Source organism: Sinocyclocheilus grahami, unplaced genomic scaffold (genome assembly GCF_001515645.1).
Source record: "Sinocyclocheilus grahami isolate Dianchi unplaced genomic scaffold, SAMN03320097.WGS_v1.1 scaffold799.1, whole genome shotgun sequence".
Classification (NCBI taxonomy): Eukaryota; Metazoa; Chordata; class Actinopteri; order Cypriniformes; family Cyprinidae; genus Sinocyclocheilus; species Sinocyclocheilus grahami.
Genome location: NW_015505978.1, coordinates 310920 through 338081, shown reverse-complemented (window position 1 = coordinate 338081; position 27162 = coordinate 310920). Strand labels below are relative to the sequence as shown.

At 38.3% G+C, this 27162-nt stretch overlaps 1 protein-coding gene across 4 annotated transcripts; it reads left to right on the top strand.

The window, feature by feature from the left end:
• Window positions 1–22669, top strand: LOC107561938 (retinitis pigmentosa 1-like 1 protein). 4 transcript variants are annotated; one of them, XM_016246483.1, is made up of 5 exons: window positions 1–32; window positions 224–364; window positions 6209–6823; window positions 10800–10977; window positions 11228–22669. In XM_016246483.1, exons 3-5 carry the CDS (start codon window positions 6332–6334, stop codon window positions 21571–21573), a joined length of 11016 nt encoding a protein of 3671 aa, XP_016101969.1. In that variant the 5' UTR covers window positions 1–32; window positions 224–364; window positions 6209–6331; the 3' UTR covers window positions 21574–22669. The 4 variants fall into 4 exon arrangements, with proteins under 4 accessions (XP_016101969.1, XP_016101971.1, XP_016101968.1 ...); XM_016246485.1 differs by lacking the exons at window positions 1–32; window positions 224–364 and adding an exon at window positions 2211–2328 and having other exon boundaries at window positions 11228–19732; window positions 19798–19906; XM_016246482.1 differs by lacking the exons at window positions 1–32; window positions 224–364 and adding an exon at window positions 2211–2328.
• The last annotated feature ends 4493 nt before the right edge of the window (window positions 22670–27162 follow it).

Genomic DNA, 27162 nt, shown 5'->3' with positions numbered 1-27162 from the left:
ACAAACTGCTGCTGTGGTTCAGATATGGCGCAGTACTTTTATATATTCATGCTCAGAAGATTGTCTTTTTAACAGCCTTTACATTTTGTGGAAAAAAACAACTATTTGTTTATCTTAGTTGCTGTCTTTTATGTCCAGAAATCATGAATGTCTTAAAGAATATTTGTATATGATTTCTCTTGGAAATATTGCAGTGCTTTTCATTCTGGCTCCACATCTTTAGGGAGGTTCCTTAACTCAGGAAAGACCAAGAAGGGGGAGGCCAGGGTGTGAACTCTACGAGGGTCTTACGGCACATGACTCAATCGTATGTCCCCACTCACCCATCCGCTCAGCCAAACCTCTTATGACACACAGACAGATGGTAAGTAGCATTCGTAGAAAGACTCTATCAGATGAAACAGCATCTCTACCCTTGCAATTTCCAGAAAATATGTTGTAATCAGGGTTGGGATATCTTTACAAGCTGCAGTTTCTGATAAGAATGACATTAGCAGGTGACTAGCCTTGAGTGGTTCGCTTTTTGTTTGTGGCCTTATTCAGCAGCAAGCTGTTTCCTACTGCTTTGGATATGCTTATTCCCAGAAGTGTTACAGCCAGTGTTCAGGATATTTGTGAACATACAAGCAAACAACTAAATATTTTTACTCTTAGAGAAAAGTTGAGTCACACAGTTTATAAAAATGGACTTGATTCAACAATCAAAAGAGCAGATTTGTGGGCTTGACTCAGCACCGTGCAAGAGACTTGTGATTTTATGTATTAGATTTTATATAAGTAGATGATCAATTGAATTTGTCATTGCTGGCAGAGTCTTGATGAAAATAATGCTGGTTCGGATCCGAACTGTGGCCTCAGGACAGCAATGTGATATGCATTGTTCTAATTAATGTTGAGAGCCATTAATCCATTTCCATCTGGGCCACCCATCAAGTTAACTGGATCATCCCAGATACCCTCCTCTGTTCGTAGCGATAAGGTACTGTAGATGTCTGACTGCCTTTTCAAATCACTTACATTACTCAGTTTTTTATGCAAAGAAACTTTCCTAATGGCTAATTTTGACAGAGGAGGGCTTTGGTCCCCCATTGCATGGGACACTCCTGCTTATATTTGGACTAAGGCAGAAATGTTGGGTTTAGTAACCAAAATAACTACTATACCTCCATCCATCTAGCTCATTATCATTGCCAATAGAAGGATGCAATATGTATATTATATACACTACCATTCAAAAGTCTGGGGTCAGTAAGATATTTTTTGTTTTTGAAAGAAATAAAACTTTTATTCAGCAAGGATGCTTTAAATTGATGAAAGTGTCAGTAAAGACATTTATAATGTTACAAAATATTTCTATTTCAAATTAATGCTGTTCTGCAGTTGAACTTTCTATTCATCAAAGAGTCCTGAAAAAATGTATCATGGTTTCCACAATAAAAATTAAGCAGCAACAATGACAACTTTTCAACAATTTATCGATATAGGCTAGCTATTGAATATTTCATTGTTCATTCTCAGGTCCCCTATTTTTGCATTTAGAATACCTTTGTCATAATCTAACTTCAAGCTCATCTTTAAAAACACTAATAATTTAATAACATTGTTAAATCTATATAATCGTCAGCAAATCTCAAAATGAATGCCCAGTTTTCATACTTTACATTATAATGTAATGATGCTTTCATTAACATATAGCATTTAAAACAACTGATTTTAGATTTGAGTGTTTTATCTTTAAATTTACTTTAATATTTACTATACAAAATAGCATGCCGTTTTAATGTCAGCCATTTACCATTTATCAGCAAATAATCATCCGCTTATATTGGCTAGAATTTTGACATATATGTTTGATTAACAATCAAATACATTAAGTACCTTGTGTCTTCTGAACAGTTTGATTAGGTAAGACTCCTACATTCAGCTGAGTGTTTGTTCATGACATACTGAGGCTTTTTTTGTTTTTTTTAATTTTTCTGAGGATCCTGAAAAATGTATCCATATGCTATCAACTATGAGTGTCCTTGAAGGTCTTTCACTTACAATGTGCTAAGTTTGTCTGCTCTTTTATGCAATGGCCATGGCCAAGTTATAGTCATGTGTCCAAAGCCTCAGCAGATTTTGATGCAGTCTCAGAGTGATTAAGAAGGCTTTTCGTTCTATCCTTAGCTTCCCGATTAGCAGGTAGGCCCCCAGTGGGACAAGTGCTTTTCAGCTGGCAGTTCACAGCAGCTCCTGCTCCTTCTCAACTCTCATTGTGTGGAAACTCAGAAGATGCTTTTCTGAGCTCTTGGTTTTCTCAACGTTGAGATCATGGTTCTTATGATGGTGAGTATTTTGCAGTCCTTTGGGACAGTTTGAGTTTACACTGAAGACTTTCCTGGTTCTTTTGGATCGCAGTTAGTTGAAAATGTAATTAAAACCATTAAGAGTGCTTTTTCACAGTTATTACTTTGACCTTGGCTAAACCTCAATGGTTTAGAAAATGTCTATGGTAAAAGTAAAGATTCTCTCCAATTTCTGTGCTTCAATTGGTGTTTTTGATGGTCTTGGTGTTCAGATCTGAATTAAGTGATCACGAGGATATCAACACAGGTGCTTGCAATAATACTGGAGAAACATCATTGCAGTTATCTGGCATGCATTAAAATTATTGTGCCAATCAGAGTTGAAAACTTCTGCCCGCATTTACAAGGTTCTGTGGACATCCATGATGCTTAAAACGTCCTTAGCTCAGGTTTGTTTAACATCTTTTTCATATGCATATCTTTTTCATTTCATATTTTTCATATTTTGAGCTTACAGATCCTCTGTATCACAAGAATTTACTTGTTTTGGGTAACATAATTGATTTCATATGATTTATATTATTTGTTTACATTCTGTTTTCTTCAAATGTTCTCATCAAAAGCAGATATTGTAACAAGCCTCTGGGTAATTTATTAGAATATCTTTTTTTCCAGAAAGAAGGATGCAGATTCAGCTTTCCTAGGTCTGTATTTTGTAATCTAAATTACATCAGTAACACTTAAAAATGTAAATTATCAAAAATTTTTTTTTTTTTTTGCTTTCCTGTAGTTGGACATTATGATCATGGGCCATTTTGATCACTATATCATTTTTGCACATATGTATTTTTTTCCCCATTGTGTCCTAGTTTTTGATAACCTTTGATAACCTATTGATGCAACTACCAATATTTATACACGCACACACATACACACACACACACACACACACACACACACACACACACACACACACATATACAGTGTCATATACAACGTCTTCCATTTAAGGATTATGGAGGCCACTGTGCTCTTAGGAACCTTAAGTGCAGCAGAAATTTTTTTTGTACCCTTGCCCAGACCTGTGCCTTGCCACAATTCTGTCTCTGAGCTCTTCAGGCAGTTCCTTTGACCTCATAATTCTCATTTGCTCTGACATGCACTGTGAGCTGTAAGGTCTTATATAGACAGGTGTGTGGCTTTCCTAATCAAGTCCAATCAGTATAATCAAACACAGCTGGACTCAAATGAAGGTGTAGAACCATCTCAAGGATGATCAGAAGAAATGGACAGCACCTGAGTTAAATATATGAGTGTCACAGCAAAGGGTCTGAATACTTAGGACCATGTGATATTTCAGTTTTTCTTTTTTAATAAATCTGCAAAAATGTCAACAATGCTGTGTTTTTCTGTCAATATGGGGTGCTGTGTGTACATTAATGAGGAAAAAAATGAACTTAAATGATTTTAGCAAATGGCTGCAGTATAACAAAGAGTGAAAAATTTAAGGGGGTCTGAATACTTTCCGTACCCACTGTATATATATATGACAAAACTGAATTATCAGCATCATTACTCCAGTCTTCAGTGTCACATGATCCTTCAGAAGTCATTCTAATATGCTGATTTGGCACTCAAGAAACTTTTTCTCATTATTAATGTTGAAAACAGCTGCTTGATATTTTTGTGGAAACTGTAATGTTTTTTTGTTTTTTCTTTTTGGGTCAGGTTTCTTTGATTGAATAGAAAGTTCAAAACAAAAGCATGATCTTTTTATCATTATAAATATCTTTGCTGTAACAATTGATCAATTTAATGCCTCCTTGCTGAATTAAAAGTACTGATTTCTTTGCAAAAATCGTACTGACCCCAAATAGTTTTAACGGTAGTGTATATTAGGGATTATTATGTGCTTTGCAAGACTTAAAGAGTCTGATTTGGTCCTGTTATGCAATAAACCTCTCAGGCTGTATCATTTCCCTGTTTTTGTGCCGATAGCGCGAGTGGAAAAAAAGAGCTGGAACTGAGGCTTTTTTTTTTTTAAGCGATCATGGTCTTTTTTTTCCAGTAAAAAAAAAAAAAAAAAGTAAATGTGTTTCAGAATATAAGGCAATGCATTAACTGACCTTACATCCAGTTTAGAAATCCAACTTTATTGGTTAAAATACATCAGATGTCTGATCAAGAATTTAAGTTGGATTTCTTCAAGAGTGAGTGTTGCACCTTTTCTCATCGACAAAATTTTTTTTTATTTTTGGTTGCACCCCCTCTTCTGTCGGTAGAGAACCTCTTTTTCAGCAATCTTTCTTACATCCAGTTTAGAAATCCAAATTGTTCTGTTATTGGTTTTGTGTTAGATTTCACTGATTTACCCTTTCTTTTAACACATCAAGTATTTCTGTTTCTTACTTCATAACTTTGTTTTCTTAAATCACATGACTTGGTAATATTTAATTTCACATTTGTACTTGAATCAAAAATAACAATAGGCTTCCACTGCATCATCCTGTCGCATGTTTCTTCCACTTTCTCCCTGCACTTGTAGATAAGCTCTTTAGTCTAATTCAAGCGAAGTCTGCTCTTTTTATCCCTGCTTAGTCTCTGATATCTGTCCATTATTTCTGTGTCTTGAACTTCGTAATGCTCCCTCAGCCGTAGCGTGTGCCAGGCACAAATATGCTGTCATGATGTGCCAGTGGGATTCTGGTAGATGTACCTGTTTAGGTTTTTTTTTTTTTTTTTTAGCTTTGGTTCAACATCAACTCTACAGATACTTTCAGTTTTAATAGTTGCAATGGGCATTAAGCACTCTGTGCCCATTTCAGTTCTAAAGGTACCATGTCTTATGTAAAGAAGCTTGATTGTGCAAGGAAGTGATTGAGAAAAGACTTTAATGAGATTCTGGTCGAACAGGTGGTAGAAAAGTAGGTTCAGGTACAAATTTTTTTTAATTGAAATGTAAAGTATCAATTAGTAATCTAAAAACGCTACATTTCATAACAGTGCAAATGTTTCAGTATTGTGTTTGGATCACTTAGCAGAGAATTTTAAATTCCGTTAAGAACAGGATCGATTTAAAAGCATTCAGTGTTTTTTAAGCTTGTGAGTTTATCCTCTTGTTTAAGCTTATTAGTTTATGCCCAGGTTCATCAGGACTGCCTTTACACAAGGAATATTCTCATAAACGATGTGTTCGATTCTTATTATTATCAATGCTCTTATATTTGTTTCATATAACATATGAAAAGTATGCAACATGCTCAATTTGCAAGTGTGCATTAAAATGTAAACGGTTTCTTATTTCTAGTGAAAATGTTTGAATTTTGCATTTTTTAAAATATGTTTTCTATTTTTCTTTTCTATATTGTTTTAGATATTTTATTATATATTTATTTGAAAAACGATATAGCTGAATGAAGTCAACATGAATTCCAGAATTTCTTAAGTATTTACTTTAATGACATAAGAACTAGAGCTGTAAGAACTCCAAAAAAGTTTGTCAAACATGATGATCATTTGATCCAAAGTGCATCCTGAGCTTCAGTGAAATTGAGAACATCTGAAGTATGCATAGTTATTAATTAAATCATCTAGAAATAGAACCCTAGATATTTCTTATTCATTTTACACCATAACATATTTTTGTTTACGTTTACTTAAAACTGAAAAAAAATGTTTTGCTCCAGGTTTAAATTACATTTTAAATTCCCGATACAGCCCACATTCTTACATAGTTCATACTTGCAAATTTGTTTCATGGGCCTAAACCATTCAGTTGCATTTCTGTCCAATTTGCATCATTGTTTGCAATTGCAATTGTTTCCTGGGCTTGACATCCTAATGGAGTTGACACAGAATTACTTAACGCATTGTTGGTGATATTAAACTGGGCATGTGTTTTATGCTTTTGTCTTTTACAGAGTGGAAGGAGAGGATGAATGAGTGTGATCTGCTAGGCCAGAGAGTATAGCCCTGCTATATTTATCATCTGATTAAACCTACAGTCAGCTGACATCTACCACAGGCCGTTGGATGAAGTTAAAATGGCCTCCCACAAGCAAAGCTTTCAATGCTTTGACACCATCATGGACGACCCATCTCTCAAGCCCCCTTTCCCCCATGGGCACTGCTCCTCAGCGTCCTTCAGAGGCTCATCCGTCTCAACAAGACTGGAGCCGCTGGAGGATCGTGGATGCTATCTGTGTGCCGATCACCAGCAGGCCAAGGCGATGGCCTCAGAGGCCTCGGGAGCTTACTCAAACCCATGGTATCATTTCCAGACACATCCACACTCTCAGCAGTATACAATCAGGAGGCCCACTCGAGCTGAGGAAGCTCCTGGACAGGTTGAAGGTCACCACCACCATCATTGGCACTCCAGGAAGATTGTGCTTGTGAAAAACAGTGACCCCTCTGTCCGGAGGACCATCGTGCTGCACCGCAGGAGCCTGCGTAGTCTGGTGCTCTTCATGGACGAGGTCTCTGAACTCATGCAGTGTCTCATCAGGAAGCTCTACACACTGGAAGGCCACAAGGTGAGTCTCTTCTGGGAATATACACTAACATTCAAAAGTTTGAGGTCGGTAATATTTCATTTAGAAATTAACTCTATTAGTCAGCAAGGGCGCATTAAATATATAAATATTTCAATTTCAGACAAATGCTGCTTTTTAATTTCTATTCATTAAAGAATCCTGAAAAATGTTTTTCATATTAAGCAGCGCAACTGTTTATCTATCAACATAATAGTGTTTGATAATAATGTTTCCTGAGCAGCAAATCATTTTAAAATAGATTAAAATATAAAACTTGTAATTTCATATATTTCGCAGAGTTATTGTTACTTGTGTGTGTGTGTGTGTGTGTGTGTGTGTGTTTTGATCAGGTAAATGCCTTAAAAAAAAAGCCTTAGTGAGCATATGAGACTTCTTTCTAAAACATTACAAAATCTTACCGACCATAAACTTTTGAACAGTGGTGTAAATACTGATGTTTGTGTTCTTATACTGTGTAATCATCAAAAAACTATTTGAAAAAAAAGTAATGTTTAAGTTCACTATTATTATAGAGGACAGAAATCTCACATTTACCCAGCTTCGGAATGTATGAATTGAATTCCTTTAATTTCTGTCTGAAGTTGAATGAATTGTACACAAGTACAGAACAGATTGCTAAAATGGAGTTAACTGAATTAAATGGTTAATGTGGGGTGGAGGTGGGGATATAATCACTCTATCAACTACTTTTTTTGTAACTTTTTTTTATAACACATACCTTTAAACTTCAAGACTTTTTAAACTTTCAGACAAGGCTTTGTCATGCCATAATTCAAAGGTCCTTTTCTAGTTTTTCTTTTCAATTTAGTTAATTTTTAATTAAATTCCTTACAAATCTGCATTCTGATTTTTACCTCAATTCAAATGTATTTAATTGTCAGTTTAGTTCTAAGTGGCGCAAAACCCTGGAATTCAAAGCCTAGTCCACAGTACATCTTAAGTAAGTCATTGTTCAGGTTTGCTTATTTGTGTCTATCTGGTTGAGACAATGTTATAAAATGTCTCAAATTGTAAATAAAGTACATGTATCTATTTATATTTATTGTAAATTGACCTAAATTATGTATGGATGGCTGTTGGTTTGCAGGAGAAGCAAATGTTCTAAGGACACAGAGGCCTCTAGTGGCTGAAACCGGAGGTACAACCTGATACAAACATTCAACAGACTCTGAACAAGTTAGGCTAGCAAATCTGTTGTTCCTTCATTTGTAACCACAGCCCTCACTTTAGTTAAAAACACATGTTTACAGGAAGCTAGGTATTTGTAAGTGACGCCACATCTGACAGCTGGAAAGTCCCAAAGCTGTGGGACCTCGAAACTTGAGCTCTTTAATTCGATTTTTGTGCATTAGTTATTTGAGGCTAGCAAACAAAGTGACAGTCTCCACAGATTGAGTTGTATGATTTATGAAGTGCTCATAATGCTGAGAACAAGATTAGTTGAGCAGATCAGTCAGCGTAAAGTTCATTTTAGTTACTATCACTCCCACTAGTGCTTAAGGGCAAATGCCACAGACCACGGAAGAGGAAAAAATAAAGAATTACAGTCTGCAGGTGGTTTGGGTAGATAAGAGGTGGACAGGGTGTCCCGGGCAGTGTAAGAAATAGCCCCTCTGGGACAGAGCTATGGCAACCCTGATAAAAGGTGAGAGGCTAGGAGTTTATACAGCTCTGAGGGCAACCAGAGGCTGTTCCACAAAATCAAGACCTGTCTCTAAGTGTTCGCACGCAACGGTTATGGTACAGTATGCCACAGTGCTAATGATGGCATCACACTGTATGCAGAGAAAGTGCTGTCCCTTTAAAAGGGGAACACTTATTAGCTTGGAGTCCACAGAATGTCTGGAGTCGATCCAGGCATTTCCTGTCCATCAGAGCTGGACTCACTAGTCATTGCTGACTCTGGTCAGCGCTGCTGGTCCTCTGTGGGTCTAGCAGGCACATCCTATTAGCACTGCCATAGGCATGTACCTCCCATAGAAAACATGCTGTAAAGTGGCACACACCCCTCCACAGGGCCTGACTGATACATGGATAACATTATGAATGGCACCGAGACAATGCCAGAAATAGCTCGGCAAGCAATAGAGTAAAGTTTTATTTGTCACTGGCTGAAAGTTAAAAATGTAAGTAATGCAAGTGAACAAGAACAAAATCCATGACCCTCATGTGTCATTGAAGATATAAAGTATTGTGCTTCAGTTGCTGGGCAAGACAAATTTTAGTATATAATTTCTGCGTTTTCAGGGCTCCAGACCGCAAATAAATAGTTAAATGTAAATTTTATTTAAAACATAGTTTCTATTAATGACAGTTGGGAAAAAGCAATTGTGAAGCATTTTTTTATGTCAGTCAAAAAAAAAAAAAAATTTGAATTGGTCATTGGAGTGACTGATTCCCCCCTGAATACTGAACCGTGAATCATTTGCCAATTAGATTTGATTATAAATGAATGAGCCATGACTTGTAATAAAGAATACATATGCAGTTTTTATAAATATTTATATTTATTTATTTATTTAGTTTTTAATAAATAGCATTCTAAGAAACATTAATTTTGTAAAATATTGTTGGTAATTTATTAGCATAGTAAGGTTCAAATATATGTCAGATTGATGACATGTTAAAACCATATAAACAACACACACACACACACACACAAATATATTTAAAATACATATATTTATACATTTAAATAGGCAGTGATATTCTTACAAAAAGAATTATATTTATTTATGCCACAAATACAGTTAGCATCAAATCTGAACAACCATCTTTATCAAGTGGTTAAGGATATACACATTTTAATTCTGCATACAGGCTGTTTTTAAGATTATTTGTTATAACAAAATTACAGTGTTACTTAATGAGTTTTAAAAATGTTTGTAGCTTTCTAATTTTTAATGCACTCTTTTTAAATGTCTTTGAATACATTTTTCTGCTGTTCTTGTTAGATATGATCAGGATATTCCTTTACTGGTATTGTTGCACAGCAGTGATGCACCAGCATCCAGAGAAGAACTATTAATCTTGCTCAAATCAGAGCTATTTTGAACCAGCAGAAGCAGGTCAATGCCATGAAAACATACAGTTTGAGATACTTGCATCCTCTACAGTTCCAATTAATTATCTTCAAACCCACTGGAAAATTTTAAAGTTTAGAAGATATAAAACTGCAGAGCATGCAGATTTAGCATAAGGTTAGTATTGTGTTAAACAGTGATATGTGATGTTAATGTGTGTACTTTTACTCTCTCTATATACAGTATATTCTGCTTTCATGATTTTTGGAACCTGGTTCAACATCACATGTTGTTGGATTATTACATTTAAAAATGCTTTTTTGGACATATTATTCATGTGTCTTAGCTTTTTTTTCTTTTCCAAAAAGCCTTAAAGTGTTAAGAAGATTAGTTCTTTCTTTATTAATACCCCAATATTTCTAGCATAAGGTAATGCTGAGTTTAACTCTAATGAACTGACCTCAGATGAACTCTGATACTTGATTTGCTAGTTGATGTTGATTTAAAAAAAATTTTTTTTTATATTGATATAGTCACAATAGTTTTTTTTTAAATAGGGATGAAGACTTCTGGATTGACCTATGACCTATTTGTTTGTACACTTCTTGTTTATACTGGCCCATGGGTACTGACTCATGCACCGAAAACACCCTGCATAATGGATCACGCACATTTTCAGATCACTGCTTTCATGATTAAAAATTAGTGTGGGACAATGTACACACCAGATGACTTCCCATGGCCATTAACCTTTAATTGGTATGGCTTCAATCCCTCATAGCACATTTCCTCATCAGAATTTGGCAGTTATAATAATCCCTGCTGATTTAATTTCAGCCAGATATTGCTAATCTTATCAATTTGATTCTGTCATATTGTAATCAACCAGCAGCACAGTCTAACGCAGATAGAGCTATTTGCATGTTTTTCAGATTGACAGTGTGCACAGTCTGCTCCAGTGCCCGAGCATTTTGGTTTGTGTGGGACGTGAGCCTTTCCACCCACTCCTGTTGGACAGCTTCAGGAAGAACTCTTATGACAAACTTCCAAGGCTGAACACAAAGCCACGCTCCAGTGTCTGCAGCGATGAAAAGTGGGCCAAGAAAAATGGTAGGTCACACTCCAATAAGTCATTAATCATCAATTTTTGTCTTTCTTTACAGTAAAAATATCTAAAGAACATAAATTTACTTGAAGCAAAATTTTGCAACGTAAAACTTGGTTTTAGAGAATATATTTTCAGTTATGTGTATTTTTTTTTAACCCTGTGGTAAATTGTATTTATTTTTTATTCTATGAGTTTAATGAAAGAATTGTATATACATATTTTGTAATAGTTACTTACTTTGTTTACTTATAGTCAATTTTGGACTTGAAACAAAGAGAAACGCCATCCATCCAAGGTGTGATTCAAGCAACAGATCAGCAGGACTGTCCATCTCATCTGAAATGTTGTTTCCGAATGGACTTAACTCATTACCACCAGGACACCGAGGTGCTTGTCCTCAAACGGGAGAAAATACGATGGATGATGACATTGAAAAGCGAGTTCTGGTCAACAAAGACGGAAGCCTGTCAATGGAGATGAAAGTGCGCTTTCGACTATTACACAACGAGACATTGCACTGGTCCACAGAAGTGAAGAAGTCAAAGAGCACTTTTAATGAATCCCATATTGTACATGATGATGCTTGTTCCCTCTCGCATGGCAGTGCAGAGAGCTGCTCAGAAGCCGATTCTCTCTCTGCTGGCGAAGCAGATGAGACATACAGCACCAAACGTTACCAGAGACACTTTGAGGAGCCACATTGCCAGCACTGCTGCACTCACTGTCAGGAGTATGATATCTGGAAGAATCCTGTACCTCCCGATCAAGAATCTGTAAGACGCATCAGATCCTCAAGCTCCAGCGCATCCTCGCGGAGAATAGTGTGCAAAAAGGCATCTACCGACAGCATGCGCACAATGTCCAGTGAAGAGTACACAGAGCATGTAGTAGAAAAGGCAACTTGCATTCAACAGACCTTCGGACAGCAGGGCGACACCACGATTGAACAATGTACCATCAACCATTGCCGCAGTCGAAGTGAAGTACGCTCAATGTCCCCTAAAACAAAGAGCACAAGTACTGTAGAAGACAAGCGCGAGAACACTCATGTATCTGAAAATGACGAGAAAAGACCTGATGTCATATCCTCTAACCTCCCTAAAGATCAATTAAGTGTTCAGATCACTCAGCCAATGGAGGAAGAGGAGAGGCCTGTATCTGTTGTGAGCTCTTCTCAAATTTTAGCATCGCTGAAAGAGGATCAAGATGATGAAGATGTCGACCTTCCTTCGAGTATCACGAGAACATCCCATGGCCAACAGGAAGATGAGGAGAGCAAAGTTGCAGAACCAAACCCATGTTCTACTACACCTTGTAAATCTCCTGCATCTCCGGCATATTTATCACCAAGACCACCAAGCACAGCTTCATCTTTAGGACTGTCTAAAAGATCCAGAAAGTTGGCCAGTCCAGAAGTGGATGATGAAGAGGGCAGGTCTGAAGCATCTGCTTCACCCAAAGCTTCATCTGGACCCACAAATTGTAAATGTGTAGTCACAAAAGACATAGCAACTCTAGGGGATTCTGAATCAAATGATCAACTAGAAGGCATTCAACCCAAAACTTATGTGCAAGATGAAGAAAAAGAAGAAAGGGCACTAAGTTCAATGTCAGCCAATTCAAAAACGTCTACAAAGTCATTGTCGGAGTTATCAACCTCTTATGAGAATGAAAATGGTGCTGAGTGTATTGGAGCAAATGGCAAAATTATAGTGGTGCGATCCTCGAGTGCTATCTCCATAAAATCCATCACCTCTGGAAAATCAAATAAAACAAATGTTTCAGAGGTACTTGAAAAGGATGGAAGAGCAGCCAGTGCCATGTCAATAAAGTCTCAGAAATCTGACAAATCAAGACAAACCGAATTCTCAGACAATGTGTCTGAGGAACAAATCTCTGAAGTAAGAACATCAAGTGCCATGTCTGTTAAATCAAACACATCTGTGAGGTCAAAAGCATCAGATAATGGCTTTGATGAGCTTCCCACATTACAAGACTATGTTGAGGAGAGGGCTGTAAGTGCTCTGTCATCTAAATCAAATATTTCCACTACATCTAGTCGGTCTAAAGAGCCACAGTCTGTAACTGATGGGGCATCAGAGGAGAGAATAGAAGAGAAAGCTTCAAGTGTTAAAACTGGAACATCAAACAAGTATGGAATCCAAGAGGTGACAAATGATGATCAAACAGTGGAGAGGGCTCCCAGCTCCATTTCGATAAAATCAAATATTTCTGCAAGATCTAAAATGTCAATTGAGCTGAGCGAGCTTGAAGATCAAGACAGGGCCCCCAGCAGCATTTCTATTAAATCAAATATCTCACATAAATCAAAGTCTGACATTTCAGAAGCAGTATCTTTTCAAGAAAGAGATGAATCTTTAAATTCAGTGAAATTAAACACACCTGAAACTAAAGCAGCTCCTCAAGTGGGGCTACCAGGGGAGAGATCGCCAAGCTCTGTGTCATCAAAATCAAATATGTCTACAAGATCCAAAACATCCAAAAAATCTGAGGTAGACCAAGATGGAGCACAAGAAAAAGTAGATGTTCAGGAAAGAGCATCAAGTGCTATTTTAGTGAATTCTACCACATCTGCAAGATCAAGGAAATCTGAAAAAACACCAAAATTAGGAGAAGAAACAAAGGAACGAGCTCCTAGTGTTACGTCAATCAAATCAAATGCTTCATTAAAATCAAATAAGTCCAAGATGGAGGAGGAGGAAATAGAAAACAGAGCCTCCAGTACTTTGTCTGTTAAATCTGAAGTTTCCACATTATCAAAAAAATCGAATGTTTCTGTGAGATCTAAAGGGTCCAAAATGTCAGAGGTGGCAGGAGATGATAATCGATCATCCGCAGTATATGCAGCATCACATACCTCTGAAACGTCAAATGAAATCAGCACAGCACCTAAAGAAACCTGCAAAAGCACAGAGAAATCACCAGACAAAGAGAAAAGAGCACTAAGTGCATTGTCAACAAAATCCACTAACTCCAAGAAATCCAAAGTATCTGATATGGCTGATGATATTGTAGATGAAGATAGAGATGATTTGCGATCTGTAAGTGCAATGTCCTCTAAATCTAATGTTTCTGCAAAATCTGTGAAATCAGTGATCTCAGAATTGGTCACAGAAGAAGCACTGGACCAAACAGAAGAACGGGCTCAGAGTGCATTGGCAGCACAATCCAATCAGTCAGGAGTGACGGTAAGTGATGGAGTTGAAGTAGCAGAGGAATGGGCGCTGAGTGCCATGTCTTCTAAATCCAATGCTTCTGAAAGATTAAAAAAGTCCAGTAATTTAAAAGTGCCAACTGCTTTGCCTCAAGCAGCAAAACACCAACCAGAGGAGCGAACTCAGAGTACATTGTCAGCTAGATCAAGCATTTCAACAAGATCCAATAAGTCTAAAACTTCAGATGTTTTAACTGATATGCAAGTTGATGTGAAAGACCAAAAACAAAAGAGAGCTTCAAGTGCTTTGTCTGCAAAATCAAGCATTTCTGCAAAGTCAAAAAACTCAAATATTTCTGCAACAGACGTCAAAGCTGATGAAAAAGGAGACAGAATACCAAGTGCTATGTCAGGAAGATCTGCTATTTCTACCAAAACCAGTATCTCTGCAAAATCCAAAGCATCACAAGTTTCAGAAGTACCACCAGAAGAGACTGATGATGAAGAAAGTGAAGTAAAAGCACCAAGTATTACTAAATCCAGTATTTCAGTAAGGTCCAATAAGTCAAATCATTCAGACTTTAGTGCTGAAGAAGGGGTTCAGAACATAGAGAGACCTCCAAGTGCAATTTCAATAATATCTGATGCCACACCTGATGAAAATGAAATCACAAATGATGATGAAATCCAAGAAAGGGCTCCAAGTGCTGTTTCTGCAAAATCACATTCCTCTGTAAGATCCAGGACATCAAAAGTTTCTGAAATAATCATAGATGAACCAGATAAACAAAACGTGGAGAGGGCACCAAGTTCTAGGTCATTGAAATCTGATGCCTCTGGAAGATCTGGTCCAGGTGACCCTGTCAACAAAGAAAAAGAAGCAAGAACAGAAAGTGGTTTGTCCTCAATTTCTGTAAGATCAAAGAAGTCAGAAGATTCTGAGATAAACAACAATGTAGAGCAGATAGCATCAAGTACAGCATCAGTTACATCTACAACATCTGCAAGATCTAAAAGGTCAAATATTTCAGTAGTTGCTCCTAAAGAAATTGGGAAAACAGATACTGAAGATGTTCGAGCATCAAGTGCAATGTCTGCAAAATCTTGTACATCTGAGAAATCAAAATGTTCAGAAAGAACAGTTGAGAAGGATGAAGAAGCAAGTAAAGTGGTAGACAGAACATCCAGCTCTTTGTCTGCAAAATCAAATCAATCCATAACATCTGATGCCACTGTTAAATCAAGTGTTGTGCCTACTAAATCAAATGCTTCTGCAAAATCCCTCCTCTCAGAAGCTGAAGAGCCTGACAGAAGATCCACAAGTGTGGTTTCTAATGCATCTGCAGATTCTAAAATGTCTGAAGCTGGTGTGTACACAAAAGCAAACCGTTCACCAAGCAAATTGTCAGTTAAATCCAATGTATCTACAAGATCCAAGAAGTCTAAAATTTCTGAGGGTGAGGACCATACACCCACAAACACAGAAGATAGGGAATTAAACAGAGATGAGAGTCCGTTGTCCAATCACTCAGAAGTATCTCAAGCAGAGAATTCAAATGAATGCATTTGTGGTGCAATAAACAAGCCATCAAGTCCAGTGGCATCATCTGAAAAAGACTCCGACCATGAAGAGGTACCTGCAAGTCCTCTGTCTAAAAAGTCAGCAAAGTCCAAAATTAGTTCAGTTGGTTCCGCCTCTGAAAGAGTTTTAACACCAACAAGCACCTCAGTTTCTATTGGGGTTGTTGAAGACCATGAGGCTGATGATGTTTCAATTAACTCAAGAATATCTGCTTCATCAAAGACTGAAATCTGTGGTAAATCTGACCAGGGTTCATCAGAATCTCCAGTACAAATCACAAATGAAGCAACACCGACACCAGAGGGAAGACCTAAAAGTTCTACAACAGCTAATTCAAATGTCTCTCGTAAATTGAGGTCCAAAAGCTCTCATTGTGGCTCTGCATGTCCTACAGACACAATTCAGGACAGAGATGATGTAGCAAGCAATAAATCCTCTAAAATAACATATTCAATAATTTCATCTGATAGCCAACCATCTGCCAACAGTTCAGTGAAACAGAGCTCTCAAACCCAGAAGATTTGTCCATCTAGCAAAGCTTCCGGTATGTCTGTACACACTGAAATCACAGGTCAAGAGAAAGCTGAAAGTCCATATGTTACCAAAGTGTCTCATAAATCTCAAAGTGTCTGTTCAAAATGCAGTTCTACACAACAAAAAGGAAAAATGTCACCTGCTTTGAGTGCCTCAGCAATCTCAGACTCTGAGAAATCCAAAACCAAAGAAGGAAATACTGCAGAAATGACTGACAGGCCAAAGAGTAAAATATCCAATCCATCCTCTCATTTGAAAGTAAATGGTCAAAATAATTTTGAAACTACAGTTGTCAATGAAAGAAGCAATAAATCAAACACCATGTCAACACAGAAAGTTGAGGACAATGCAACCAGGTTATCTGTTACCTCAGGAAACCATCTAAGTCCTAGCCCACCAAAATCTCCTAAAAAATCCAAAAAACCTGTTATTCTACTTGGCAGCTCTAATGATAGTGTGTTATTGCAGACAGTTCCTGCTCCAGAACCAAGAGAAGAATATACTGACCATTTGAATGCTGCAGCAGAAAGACCTCAGTCTTGTAGATCTGATACAAATGTCAGTGAAATTAAGAGTGAAAAAAGTAGCAAATGTAGAAAAAGAATTGGAAGCAACTCTTCTTGCCACAAGATGAATGATGACATGTCTGAGCCGAGTCCTTCTCGCTTGCCAAATGCTTCTCCAACTGAGGTGGTGAATGAATGGCTGAGGAAAATCCCATCAGACACCACCTTGTGTGATTTGGGGGACGAATTCCATGACAATTATGTTTCAATAGAGCCACTTTGCACATCTGATGTGCCTTCAGGAGTTGATAATGAGCATGGAAGTTTGCAGCCAAGGGATGTTACCAAGCTTGAAACACAAAATGAGATGGAAGGTGCTCATGTGGTGAGTACAGAGGGTGCTACGGACAAAAAATCTCCTGAAGTTGCTGAGGGTGATCACTCTCAGAGAGGGGATGAACCAAAGATGTTTAGCTCCTCAGTTCTGGTGATGAAAGTCTTGCTGACCCCCAAACTCGACCGATGCAATAGCCTACCAGAGGTATCTCCTGTATATGGACGTAAGCTCAGTGCATCAGTGCAAGGTCTTCTGGATTGTTTGGCAAATCTTCAGTTGTTAGACTTTGGTCCTAGTGATGAAGATGGTAAAAAAGAAAAATACCAGGAGCTCACGAGCATGCTTAAGTCCCTTTGGCTTTGTGACCCAAAAGACAATGAGAAGACATCTGTGGAAAGAAACAAGCGTCTGGATGAGGAATTCAAAGCCAGGTCATCCTCAGGGGTAGATGTTAACAGTGGCTCAACCGGTTCAGGGAAAAGTAGCATTAATGATGGCATCCAAGCCCAAATCAACACAGAATGTGAAGGCTTGGATACCCTGACAAAGGTACTGGAAGTTGATGAAACCGTGGAAGGGGAAGCTTCAGAAACCAAATACGATTCAGCCACTCCAGATATAGCAAGTCAAGCTCAGTGGACCCCAGAGACAAAGGGCACAATTGAAGTGAAGCTAAAAGATGATGTCCCAGGCTCTGAAGAGACAATCAGGAGTAATGATAGTCCAAGGGAACTCATTGAAACACCTCTTTCATCAAACAAGAGTTCTGGGAATAATCCCAAAAAAGAGGAAACTGAATCAGACCGTCAAGAGGACACAAGTTCAGGCAGCGCTCCAAAACATCAAAAAGGTCAATTATCAAAAAGGCTTTCTCAAGACCCTGATCCTGTATGGGTTCTGAATTTATTGAACAAATTAGAAAAGCAATTTATGACACATTATATTAATGCAATGGCTGAGTTCAAAGTCCGTTGGAATCTGGATGACAACGAGCAACTTGATGCCATGATATGCGAATTGCAAGATGAAGTCCGCAGACGGATACAATCAAGTATAGACAGGGAGCTAAGGAAAATCCAAGGCAGAGCTGAAAGACCAAGACCACCAAAAGACACAATGTCACGTGAATCTACCATTCAAACAGTGCAAAGGCGGAGACGTCTGAAAGTGATGCGCAACCAATCAATTGATCCACAACCTGCTAAAAGTGACGATGATTACACAATGACATGGACCGACTTCAGCGATCAACATAGCGATGATGAATATTGTCCTTGTGACACATGCTTGAAAAAGAAAATGGTATCCAAGCATGTGTTACCTGTGGAAATGTTTAATTCAGCCCCTGTAATGAAAGACTTTGATTTAAGGAGAATTCTCCAGATGAAGAAATCGTCTCCAACCAGTGAAAAGATCGAAGAAACTGCCAATGAAGAAGCAAGTGAGCTGGAAATAGAAAATGCAGGGCTTAAGGCTGTCAAAGAGGAGGATGAGAAAGAGGGTGCAGATAAAGAAATACTTGCTTCCAGTGCTCAAGAAATTGAAGATGAAAAACGAGAAAGTGAGGAGGGTGAAGAGAATGACAGTGCCTCCAGCACTTATGTAGAAGATAGTTCCGAGAATCAATCAAATATACTCAGACATTTAAAGAAAGATGTGAATGAAGTTGGGGAAATTGCTGAGATGTCTTTTAACACAATGATGATGCAACAAGATGAAGAGCAAGAAGAGAATATTGAGATTGATTCTGATTTAACGGCTGTCAAAGAAAGTGCAAGCAGTTCTAAGATTAATGAATTAGATGAAGATGTGGCAAATTATGACATTAGTGAATTTGATGACATAATGCAAACTGAAGCAGCAAAGGAGGAAGCAACTGAAGAACACACTGAGGAAGAATCAGAACAGCAGGACAAGACGGATGATGATGAAACTGCAGAAGAAGGGCAAACTGCAAAAACAGAATCTGTTAAAGAGGGTGAGACCACTGGCGAAGAGACTTCAGAGGATGGGCAGACTGCTGAAACAGTAGCTGTTGGAGAGGATGACGTAGCTGGTTGTGACACTGCAGAAGAAGGTGAGACAGCTGAGGGTGAAAAAGCAGAAGATGCACAAATTGCTGAAGCTAAAACTTCAAGAGATGGTGAGACAGCAGAAGATGAGTCTGCAGAAGCGGGTGAAACAACTGAAGATAAAGCTTCAGAAGATGGACAAATTTCAGATGAAGAAACCACTGCAGAAAATGGACAAACTTCTGAAGGTGAAACTGGAGAAGACGGCGAGACAGGTAATGGCGACACTGCAGAAGAGCATGAGACGGCTGAAAGTGAAACTGCAGAAGAGGGACAAACAGCTGAAGATGAAACTGGCAAAGAAGGTGAGACAGTTAATGATGATACTACAGAAGAGCATGAGACGGCTGAAAGTGAAACTGCAGAAGAGGGACAAACAACTGAAGATGAAACTGGAGAAGAAGGTGAGACAGTTATTGATGACACTGCAGAAGAGCATGAGATGGCTGAAAATGAAACTGTAGAAGAAAGACAAACTGCTGAAGATGAAACTGGAGAAGAAGGTGAGACAATAAACAATGACACGACTGAAGAGCATGAGACAGCTGAAAGTGAAACTACAGAAGATGGAGAAACTGATGAAGATAAAACTGCAGAAGAAGTTGAGACAGCTAAGGATCAAACTTTAGAAGATGGACGAACTGCTGAAGCAGAAACTGTTGGAGAAGATAAAATAAGTGAAGATGAAACTGCAGGGGAGAGTGAGGCATTAGCTGAAAGTAAATCTGTAGAAGGAGAGACTACTGAAACTGTGGAAGAGAGCAATATTGGTGATGATGAAACCGAAGAAAAGGGTGAGACAGCTGATGGCAACACTGTAGAAGGGCATGTGATGGCTGAGAATGAATCAGTAGAAGATGGGGAAGCTGAAACTGCAAGAGAGAGTGATACAGGTGATGAGGACAGTGCAAAAGAGAATGAGACAGCTGAAGATGAAATGGCAGAAAATGGCCAAACTGCTGAAGTTAAAGCTACAAGAGAGGGTGAGACAGATGGTGATGAACCAGCAGAAGATGAGCAAAATGCTGAATCTGATGCAGGTGAGGAACATACGGCTGATAATGAAGCTGTAGATGATGAGCAAACTGCTGAAGCTGAAAGTGATGAAGAGAGTGAGACAGCTGAAGATGGAACAGAAGCAGAGAGAGATACCGTGGAGGGGACATTGGTTGAAGAAAGAGGAACTGATGTAAAAAGAGCTGATGAAGATGAAGACAACACAGATGATGTAGGAACTGCAGGAGTTGTGTCAGCTGATGAAAAAGGAACTTCTGAAGTAGAAACAGCAGATGAGGCAACCTCTGAAGCTGAAACTGAGATGTCTGAAGAGAAAGCTGCTGTTGAAGATGGCAACACGGCAGAAGACAAAAATGCTGTGGTAGAGCTGACAGAGAAAACTCATGATCATGAGACGACTGGAGAAGAGACAGACAAGAGTCAATCAAATGATGAGGAAGACAAGGAAACTGTCAGTTGTGAAGCAGCAAAGGAGGAAGGTGTTCTTTCTAACTTTGAGGACACTGAGAGTCATGATGTTTTAACTATTCTTGAGGTAATTGAAGATGAAACACCCCTTAAGAACAAGGATGACATTGTTCTAGATAGTGTTGATGATAAAGGTGAAGAAAGTAGAAAAGAAGATGATGAGGTGGAGATAATGGCAAATAAAGCTGGTTATGTGGCCAACACTGGTGAATCAGCTGAAGCTGGTGATGAAGCTGAGGATGACACAGAGCCAGACGTGGAGAGAAATGAAGGGGAGCATAATAGGAACAGGCTAGGTTTACACCCTCTGTTACAGCCAAAACCAAAAGATGACAAACCAGATGGGGCGACTTCATTTAATGTTTTGGTAAAGCACAACTCGGAGTCTGAAGATGGTGCCGATGCTGACGGAGAAGACTCAGAAACAGAAGAACACAACCAAGTCATAGATTTGAGTTCTGAGTCAGAGATCAAGCCACAGAGGAAAACTGCACATAAAACCTTCAAAATGCTCGTTCACACTCTGAATTTCCTCAAACTCTCAGCCGCTGGACAACCAAAGAGCAGGGAAGAGGATAATGAACATGAAGTTGAAGATGAAGAGACTCCAGAGGATGGGAGTGATGATGCAGAAGAGCGTTCCTGTGTGGAGAAAGACGAGGTTGAAGAGAACAGAAAGGAGAAGGGCAAAGTCTCAGATATTACAGAGGATACATCAGAAGATGAGGAGGACCAGACAAACGAGACTGATGATGATTCAGAGGTTCATGAATGGGAATCATCTGACAATTCCTGGCAAAAGCGGATAACAAAGTCATCCCTGGAATCTCAGTCAGGTTCCTTTGATGAAGTTCATGAGGAACAGGCAAAAAATCAGAAAGGTTTAAATCATCTGAAAGCCAACTAGTAGAATCCTTCCTCAACATCAAAGACAAGAACCAAAGATGCTCTTTAGCATGTGAAAATGGTTCCAGAGGGGTTATTTCTCTATTATACTTAGACCTTATAATAATGATCCTATACACCTAAATTTAGTTTTTTAATAGCCCTTTGGATTCCTTATTTTATTGACCAAAGAGTAACATATAATGCACTTTACTTATTATTAATTTATTATGATTCCATTATACATGCAGATTATATATATGCAAAAGCACAGCATTACTGCTCAGGTACTGTAAAAAGGGAATTGTTAAAACTTGAAGCTCTTCTAACTTACTGGAAGGAAATTTGTTTAGAATTTTAGTACATTTATGTCAAAACAACATATTTAATTGCAGTTATTTATATAATTCAATCAGTTGTAAGCCTTAGCCATGCGAGAGACTTTTGACAAAGGCTTAATAATGTATCATAGTTACTGTATCATACTGTATATGTATGTGCTGCTATACAAATGTTCCTTTATTGAAATACAGTGTAAATGGAAAACACATCATAGTGACATGCAATGGAAATCAGGGGGCATAAACTGTGTGTACGAGTGCATGAGAATGAATGTGTATTGAACATATTTCAATCTGAATGTTTGTTTCATTGTAGCAATATGAATTAATAATCTAATTTACCTGTAGGTTGCTTGTGGGAGAGCATACCTTTAAAAAAAACATAAAATAATTTTTTTTATCCCTGCTAAAACACATAAGAGATGTCCATTCCATAAGACTTAGTCAGAATATGTACATAAATGCTTACTTTTAAAGTAGGTGCATTGAATGCAGATGTACAGGATTGACATCACCAGAAATCACCAATATACAGCATATTGTATATTATAAGAATTGAGGTGCACACATTAAGCCATGCCTTAGATGTTTTGCCACATAAAGAACTGCACATCTAATGGACTGTAATGTCTATGTTTTGATCACACAAAACTCTAATGTGAAGCGATGCAGATGCAAATGTGGTTCCTTCATTGCAGTTACTTTTCTGCTGGCCAAATGGTTAATGGTTAACTTAAATATAATACATTCCTTGTTACTTAAATGTACAAATTTCCTGCCTGAAATAAATATATTTAAGCTTAAATGGTTATTTTATTTCATTTTATTACATTTTTTTATTTACTTTTCTTGTTGTTGGCTTAAGAATTATTGAAAAAGCCTGAAAAATTCCTAGTGCTTTTCATGAGAGATCCCTTTTTAAATATGACTAGTCTGCTCAAATGCATCAATCAGGTTTTAAAAAATTGTCCATTTGTGTTGGCCTTTTGTTTTGTATGCTACTGTCTGTCTAGAGAGCAAATTAATCCCAGTGATCGGAGTAAAATTAATGTTTGTTGAGTAATTATTTATTTTTATTTACCTTTAAAACGACAAGTTCTAAAAAAAAAGAAAATTTTCCATTTTTAAAAGAAGGCCCAAATCTCTAGGATATACTGTACATGTCGACATATAGAATCCTTCCAGAGGGATGTTGCATAATTTAATTATGGAGTCATTGTTATTTAAGTCTGTCACTAGCAAGCATTAGCACTAATAATGACTCCCTGGGGCCGGAGTGGGACTCATTTTCAGCCCTGGAGTTTCATGCCTTAGACCGGCCCACTTATTTTTTTTACTGGCCTTTTCAGTGCCGCCTTTGCGCTTTCTATTATCCATTTTTCATCTATTATTTTTTGCTCGGATATCTCTAACAACTGAGTTTTGTTTGTTTGTTTGTTTTTTTGAGCAAGGTGGCGCTGTCAGGGGAGTCAAAAGATTATTACATCATCACTAGGGTTGCCAATTAACTTCAGAAATGGAAAATAAGGGACAATTGTGATTCTTTATCTTTTATTCTTTAAGAAAATAGTGTTTTTTCTTGTATTCTTGTAGAAAATAAGTGTAAGGGATGCTCCAAATATTTGTAGGCTACTGTACCATAATGTATGTCTGCCTGCAGTCAAATAGTTCTCAGAAATAATCCCAATTGTTTAACCTATGTATGTGCAATTATTCTACAAAAATGTCATCGGCCTGAGTACATTGTACTAATATAGAATTGTGACTTCACAAGTGTAGTGGTTTAGGAGGTGAAAATACTGTGAAATTACAAATGGCATGGAATTTGAAAGTGTAACAACTGAAGGTCTATGAAACGTCAGTCAATAAAGCATTTTAAACAATGGCATTTAAAGTTTTGAACTAAAAAATCATTGCAACCATATAGCCTTTGGATGCATGAAAATGCATATTTTTCAATTAAAGAAAACTTAGGGAGTGTGGGCTGCTTCTGGTGCTTGTATTTGTACTTCAATAATGAGGTCCAAGAATACACTAGAAGTACATTTTTTTTAATGTATTTTTTTCTCTCTCTCTATTTAACTGCATTACAATGAAAGACGTCTTCCCTCAGGTAGACTGAATGTTGGGCTCATGATCAATAAATTGTTTGCATTCGCCCAAACTGAATCAAAACGCGGATGGTGAAGGGAACTATGAGGCGCCGGGCTGGACAAAAGTATGGGAAGCCAAACACACCAAAAGTGGGACGAAACAGCGCGGTATTAAAGTGTTCTTTCTAACCTGTATTAAACCTGTCATCAGCGCGGCTCAATGGACCGAGCTGCGCGACAGACTCGACAGCGCAGAGAAGACGTGTTTACTAGTGCCACCGAACTGACAGCGCAGCGCTGATCAGTTACTACAGCGCAGCGCGAACATTAGGCTACTCTCCGCAGAAGTTCGTGTTTTTTTTTCCTGCACATAACGAAAATTAACCATGATTTTATTACACTAACCTTTCAACCATATATTTGTAGTTAAACTGTGGGTTAAAAAAATGACAATCAATCCATGGTTACTGCACTTTTACTATAGTAAAACCATTGTTAATTTCCGTATTTCCATAAGGGAAAATTTATGTCCTGACAGAAAAGTATCCGTACATTTTACTCTTTTTTTCCAAGTATAATCATATCCTACAGTTACACAAATATCCTTAAATGTAAAATTTACTTAAAATATGCCTTGATGAATGAAACCATAAAATATTTTAATTCTAAGAGGATAATGGAAGTTTCTGCTATGAACGTGACTACTAAATATAGGCTATATGTGATTCAAAGTAGCTAACACTACTGTTTACATGTAGTAGCCTAATATGAAAGATAATAAGCAAAAGAAATGTAATAACTCTTCATTATGTTATGTGCAGGAAAAAAAACACAAACTTCTGCGGAGAGTAATGTTCGCGCTGCGCTGTTATAACTGATCATAGCTGAAATAGACCTTCATCACTCTCTCGTTAGTATAATCTCTCTATTTGTATAACTATTTTCACTTTTCTTCCAGTAAAATGCATATTCTATGACAGACACCTGCCAATCTATTACTCTTCGATAAATCAACTGTCCACTCCCATTACAAAAGCCCTGTTGCTTTGGTCACTGTGCCTTTCAAAAGTTTTGGATAAGTAGAAAATTGTTTCAAGGGAGCTGACTTTGTCTCTGAACCTTTAATAGATCATACCATGACATTCATGACACAATAAAAAATACCTCCTGAAAATATTGAAGGTGAAAATCAGCAAACTATTAATAACCTGACCCACCTCATTCATCAACCACCTAGTTAAGAGTCAATTCCCAGCCAGTGAGACATCTGAAACAACCTGCATTTTGTTTTTGCTCCCCAACTTTGCTGTTTTTAACAGGCCGGCTGGTTCACTGAACAAGGGCAGAGCCCAAGGATCCCACGACGACTCCAATTACTTAAGTTAACGCCCCCCAAAATAGCGTCACCTGTCCAATCCATTAGTCTAATATAGATATTTGTAGACTAAATGTTATGTATATTCAGGGACTTTTAATTACTGTCTCTTTCTGACAGGTAAGTGTGTGGCTGGTTATTTGAAACTGTCCTAAGAGACTTCATTCCCTGCCTTTGCAGTGCTGCAGTCATAGGTATATACAGCCCCATTGGACAAGTCTGATGGATGGTCCTCTCTTGTTGAGTTTCCATCCTCTGCTTCCAGAGGGAACGTGACATAAATAATTGGTGTCACTCCCATCGACCGAGTGCCACACTCGAAGGCGGGGCTCAAGCAGCTGACAAAACACAGCTGTCTAATTTCACAAGTTCTCACCATATCCTAGAGGGCCTTCCATCTCCTTACAGAGAGAGAGAGAGAGAGACACGATGAGACCATTTGCATTTTAGCATCATGTAAAGACGGACCAGAGGAAGAACATACAGTGCATGACTATGTTTGCATGCCAGTATGGATGGCATACAGAAGTGAAGTTATTGCTTTAACTTTTAACTTTATTTGCAATAGTACTGTAATCATTTGAAAGCTTTATACTCAAATGTTTCAACAGAAACTGCTTTATTGCTTTTAGTCTTATAAGGGTCAAAGACAGGACACTTATTATATTCATTTATTCAAAAATACATCATAAAGTGCAGTACATGAACACTGACTTTAACTTCCATGATGAGTTTTTTTTTTTGTAAAGGGTGAAATAACTGTCCTGTATGGAAGCCTGTTTCCACCATGGATTACAAAAAAATAATAATAATAATAAAAGTTTAAAAAAAATTCCTAGTTCAGCAATTCCAAGTTTAGGTTTCAGATTTCTGACTTTTTCTTGCAATTCTGAGTTTATATCTTACAATTTTGCATTTTTTCCTCAGAATTTTGAGTTTACGGTATATCTTGCAATTCTGAGTTTATATCTCACAATTCTGCCTTTTTTTCTCTGAATTGCAAAAAAAAAATATATATATTGTAATCACCTTTGTCACACCCCTGTGGACTGTCGATTATGGTTTCTCCCTCTGTGTCCTTATTTGGTTGTTCGTGTTCCCATTATTAGTTAATCACCTCATTGTGTTCACCTGTCTGCCCCGTCATCAGCGGTGCGGTTCCCACGTATAGCTTTCCCCTGATCGAGCTGGTTAATCCGGTCCTGTATCTGAATGGTGTTAATATGGAGGTAGAAGAAGTTGGTCTTCCTGAGTCGAGTCTAGTCACAGCTGATAGTCATGAGTCTAGTCAGATCTCAGCTGATCAAACAGTCACGTCACATGACGTCTGGTTGCTCTAAATCCTGTAACTTCCTGTCTGTTGCACCCAGATCAAGGACTGTTCGGCTGTATCCCAGACTGGCTTCCAGCGTGGAGGACCCACCGCTGGTGTCGGCACGGGCAGCTGGCATCCCGAAACCAGCGCTCTCAAGCCCGCCAGCCTCTGTCACGAATCCAGTCCCTCCCGAAAACCCCCCCGCTGCACCAGCTCACCCCTCGCCTGGACCCTCCACATACCCATCCAAAAGTTCCGGTTACCCATCTCATCCCATCACCGTCTCTGTCCTCAGCCCCGGAAGGGCCCCTGATCCCCAGGTAAGCCCCGGAAGGGCCCCTGATCCCCAGGTAAGCCCCGGAAGGGCCCCTGTTCCCGAGTTCAGCCCCGGAAGGGCCCCGGATCCCCAGTTCAGCCCCGGAAGGGCCCCGGATCCCCAGTTCAGCCCAGGAAGGGCCCCGGATCCCCAGTCAAGCCCAGGAAGGGC